Source organism: Naegleria fowleri (assembly GCF_008403515.1).
Source record: "Naegleria fowleri strain ATCC 30894 chromosome Unknown tig15, whole genome shotgun sequence".
Lineage (NCBI taxonomy): Eukaryota > Heterolobosea > Eutetramitea > Acrasida > Naegleriidae > Naegleria > Naegleria fowleri.
This window is the reverse complement of record NW_025407947.1, coordinates 251,342-256,535: the sequence shown is the minus strand read 5'-3', so window position 1 is coordinate 256,535 and position 5,194 is coordinate 251,342. Positions and strand designations below refer to the sequence as shown.

The 5,194-nt window shown below is 39.5% G+C and overlaps 2 protein-coding genes across 2 annotated transcripts; both read right to left on the bottom strand.

Moving 5' to 3' along the window:
* Positions 1–353: 353 nt before the first annotated feature.
* Positions 354–1,928, bottom strand: FDP41_012629 (uncharacterized protein; the record flags this gene model as incomplete). Its single annotated transcript, XM_044703169.1, has 1 exon — positions 354–1,928. The coding sequence occupies one exon, from the start codon at positions 1,926–1,928 to the stop codon at positions 354–356; it is 1,575 nt and encodes a 524-aa protein (XP_044566082.1).
* Positions 1,929–3,927: 1,999 nt separating this feature from the next.
* Positions 3,928–4,729, bottom strand: FDP41_012628 (uncharacterized protein; the record flags this gene model as incomplete). The annotated part of the gene is made up of 2 exons (XM_044703168.1): positions 3,928–4,524; positions 4,574–4,729. The coding sequence occupies 2 exons, from the start codon at positions 4,727–4,729 to the stop codon at positions 3,928–3,930; spliced, it is 753 nt and encodes a 250-aa protein (XP_044566081.1).
* Positions 4,730–5,194: the final 465 nt, after the last annotated feature.

The following is a 5,194-nucleotide window of genomic DNA, read 5'->3' as shown; positions in this document are numbered from 1 at the left end:
CGAGACATTCATTTGAGGGCTGTTGTGTTGTACGTTAAAGTTAGAAAATCCATGATGATTTTGAGACTGATTCAAAGTGGAGATAATGTTGCTTTGTAAGGGTTGTGTTTGATTGTAAACGAAGGTTTGAGTCGGAATTTGATGTTGGGATTGACTGTTGCCATCTTCATAATTTTCCTCGTATTCTTGGCTGTTGTCATTGTCGTCGTGCTCTTCATCGTGTTGAATGCTTGGGGCAGGATAGGTAGATTTTAGTCGTATTTCCTCTCTGTTAACGAGAAAGGGCATGGAAGCTGGCGATACTCGACCATTTGTGTCTCCATTTACGTTTAAGGAAGTAAATGGCACATATCTCAGTGTAGCGTCAGTAGCCATAAAAGTTTTCCCTTATCCAAAGAAACTTTTACCTCAACTTCTTCATCCGCATTTCCATCAGGTGTTTCACAAACAATAGTGTTATCCTTGTTTGGAGAAACATAGACACATCGAGCTCGCTTATCTCCAAAGTACACATAGACATTGTTAGGAGCTACAATTTGCTGATTGATTAATACCTTTACCAATTGCCCACCTTGAACAATGCTATACCTTGGGCTGACCTTCAATACTTTTGAAATCTTGCTTCGGCTATGATCAATCTTTTGTTGACGCTTTTGGTTTCCTCGATCAGTGATTGTTTCAAAATATGAAGAATCCACATAAGATACAGGTAACTTGTCAGGAGAAAGTAGTGTAAATCTAAGGAAGAACTTTCTGCCGTTCATATGAGAAGCCTCATCAATAATTATATTGTCGAAATGAAGGTCAACACGCTTTGAGTCTCCTCTCAAATTTACCTTGCTCTTTGATAATAGTACAGGTTCGACAATATCTTTAAGTACTTCCTTTTGCTTAGTTTTATAACCTAATAGAGAAACCTTCATCGAGTAAAATTGATATCTAGGAATACCAGATGTTCTAATACTGATGATATGTCTTGGAAGGGGTTTCTTATTTTGTTTTCCTCCTGGTTGTGGATTTGGTGGAGGTAAATCGAAGCCTTCTTCTATCATTAACAATCCGTCAGTGTCTATTGTTAAGGATCCTGTTGCTGAAGAAGTGTCAGGTATAGTAACAATACGTGGTTTTTCTTTTGCTTCATTGACATTGTTTCCAGAATCGTTGCTTTGACTATGATATGAGGATGCAGGTGAATTCAAAGGTTTAATGACATGCAGTGAAGAAGACGAAGGAATTGAGGGTGATTTGGTGTACACAGAACCTTGTTGCTGAAGAGGTGGTAGAGTTTGTTGAGGTTGAGGATGTGATGTTTGGTGGTCAAAAGGAGGATGGTGTTGATCAGTTGCGAACGTTGAATTGAGAGGAGGTTGCACTGGAGGAGGTGGTTGGTTGCGGTATGGTATTGAGTCCTCAGCAGTGACAATTGAAGGAAGAGGCTCATTTGACACTCCATTATCGACATTTGAGCCAGATACTGAGCCAGTAAATGATGACGAGTTTGAAAAGAGTGTATTAGGAGTGCTCAAGAATGTTGGAGTTGGAAGATTAAATGGCATATGAATGTCACTAGCTGATGTTAACGGAGGAAATTGCATTGAAGATGTCTTTGAAACATTTCCGCTGTTGTTTCCTTGTAAAAGAATTGAGCAAGCTCCATTTGTACTGTTGGTAGATGCTCCCGTTAATGTTCCACCTGTTGTTGCAGAGACATATCGAATGGAAGAAGAAAGAGGAATACCTGATGGAGAACGACCTCCTGATGGAGAACGACCTCCACCTAAAATACTGTTGATACTGCTACTGGTATTAAGATGACTGCTTGAATTATGAGCTTGTTGAGCTTGAGAAAAATCAGAAATATAAGGCGCCAAAGTCGTGGATGGAGAATGTTGCAGTGGAGAGGCTTCATGGAAACGGTGAGGATCCATGCTCAATGGTGTTCCAGCAGCACTTGGCGAAGTCTCAATAATTCCTCTTGACAATGAGTTGGTGAGAGGAGAGTTCAAATCGAATATCGTAGCAAATTTGGACGATGTTTGTGAGGGCTGAAGTAATTGGTCGACATCAAGTTCCTTTTGACAAGATCCTTTTTGCGATTAGTGTTAGAGGGTGGACGCGAGCTCATGGCTGTTGAAGTTGACAGTACTTGTTGAGTGTTATTGTTGGTTACTGAGGCCAATGAAGAGAGAGAAGGCAACATGAGAGGATGCAAATGGTGTTGCTGCCTGTTGGTTGCTGCAATGCAGAGATGGCAAGTGTTGTTGTGATGGAAGGTGAACAATTTTAGCCTATGATCGTCCGTTGTGAGATTTGTGTGCGGGCAATCAGTTAGTTGTTGTCGGTCACTTTAAACCAATTTTCAGTTCTGAGCGCTTTTGATGAAAATTATAAATTCAACAAGGATAATATTATTCTACTGTAATTAATTACTGTAGGGATGAAGGTTATTGTCGGAATGAATAGTATATTGGCTTGTGATGATGGTACCGGTGATGATGATGAAAATTATAAATTCAACAAGATCTTGCAGATAACGATTGAATAATAAAAAAGGCTTCCAACAATACTATTATTGAGCATCAAGACAACTCCAAATGTAGACCAAATTCAAACTCGATCCGGATTGATCCACAACAACTTCTGCTCAAGAGAACTCGTGGTTCGCTTTGAAGAACTTGTAGAGAGTGAGGTTGGATTCAGAAGAGCGACGACGTGTACAGCTTCGGTTGATGATTGGCTGTGAGATCTCTCTCTCTCGTACGCAACACGAACGAACTCGGTTTTTCAAGAGATTTATTTTTGAATGAAATTGCAAAAACGAAAGCGTTCGGCAAAGAATGGTCATCGCTTTCTTTGGATGGTACGCTTTTGTGGTGAATGGAATATGGAATGGTTGTTGTGTTGTGGTTGTGGTTGAAACGAAATAAGCACTATGGAAATATAAGGATGAACGTTTTTATTTTTACGAGTGAATGGCATTGGTTTTAAAGATGACGATGCAAGAGTGTTTCATCTTGTTTGACACAAAAGTGTGAATGAGATTGAAAGAGAACAATGAAATATGTTCTAGTCACAAAATTCGATTCTAGAGTTGGCCATAGGACTCTTGTCGAAGTGTGCTTCCTTGCTTATTTCTACAGCAACAACAAAAGACACTCAAACCAATGCAGCAGACAACACAAAGGAAGAACAAAACGCAGAGAGTGACAATCACACCAATGACAGCTGAAGCAACAGTTCCGGGATTTTCATACACGACCACCATGTCTTGTATCTTGTTTTGAGAATCTAATTTACAAGAAGGAGTAAATGTCTCAAGATTGTTATCATTCAATCCACATGTGAGAAAGTCAAAGTTGAATGCAATTTCGGCACTGCCATCTTTCAATATAATATTTGCACAAACAACAGCATCAATTTTTCCGTTCGTTGACAACACGGCATTGTACAGAGCTCATAGGTCTTTTGATAAATGATTTGAGTGTGAAAGCATCAGCAATCCTCTTCTGAATGAAGAGGATTGCTGATGATGATGCTGTCTCCATTACTTGTGAGCTGTGCAAATGGGAACCTCATGGCATTACATTTGTCATCAAAGTACTGGATGTCTCCAATCCTCCACACACCACTTTCAAAAGTGTCCAAAGTGTATCGTTTGGAAGCGTCAGCAAGGAGTAAATCTTTGAAATCATTGGCTGCAAGCCTTTCGTAATCAGTGAGTGATGCTGAAGCGATGGTGCTTACGTGATCATCATTCTGAAGGGTTTCACTATTGGCACAAATGATTTCTACACAGCACAAGACAACAACAGCAAATATCAAAACCGTTTGGGAAAAATGTCGCATGTCTATTTTATTGTTAATTCAACCAGGAACTTTCGATTCGACGAATTGGATTTTTGTTTTTATCGATTTGGGATATATTCTCTATTCATTGTCCACTCGACTTCCAATATGAGGATTGTTTGCAGTCTCGCTGAGTTCTGCATGTCTGGAAGCAAAGTTGCTGTTCCATAATAGAACGTTGCTATCTGTTCCTCCGGTTGCAAAGAATGATCCGTCTTTTGAAAATCTGGCACATGTCGTTGAACCAACATGACCTGATATTGTGTACATGAGCTGAGCATGCATCAGATTCCAAATTTTAACAGTATTGTCTTCACCTGTGCTTATAAGGTAATTTCCTGACTTGTGGAAGTCAATGGAAGAGACAGGAAAATGATGACCATCGTAGTTCTGCAAGGGTCGTCCAGAGTATCTCAAATCAAAAATTCGAATAGTATGATCTTTTGAACAACTTGCTAAACACGTTCCATCAGGTGAAAATCGAACCTTATTTACAAAGTCTGTATGATGCTTCAAGTCAACAATACACTTGGCGCTGCTACTGTCAAACAGTTTGATGATCTTATCTTTACCTCCTGTCGCCACGACTCTTCCGTCGTATGAAATGTCACAGCTCAGTGGGGCTTGGGTATGGCCCAAAAAACATCCCACAAATTGTTGATATTGCAAAGACCAAAGCTTTCCCAAAATGTTAATTTTCCATTCCTTTCCAATTTGAAAGACATACCTTGGCTGTGTTGTCTGAAGAGCAGCTCAGTAAAAATTGACTTGTGTGGTCAAACGCAATATCGTTAACAGGGCCTTCATGTGCTTTGATTAACACCGAGTGATGAGGTCGTTGCAAAGCTACCTCAGCCGTATCATCTCCTATTCCTAAATGCATCAATCGAACAGTTCTATCATTACCTCCTGTGGCAATCAAATGAGTGAATGCACCTGTAAAAATCTTTGGAGCAAATTTTACACAAAAACTCCTCCAAGTTCGTGATGAACATATTTAAGGGGAAAGAAATTTCCTTGGATTTTCCATAAAAACAAACTAGAATCATAAGAAACAGATGCCAACCTAGAACCCTCTGGGCTAAAATCAAGAGAAGTTATTGAATCTGTATGTCCTTTGAATGTTGAGTGTAATGAGGGGTCACTATCTTTTCTAGTGAGCTTGTAGTTGTCTGGCATGTGGAGCTGTCTCATTTCGTCCCGATACCTTGAAATTCGATTCCATAAATTATCATGATATTGTTCGTTTATATGATTCCATAATACTCTGTCCTCTTCCGGTATCACTTTATCTTCAAATAATGTTTCATGTTTTGATTCCGCGTCTATTAAATGTTTATCCTTTTTT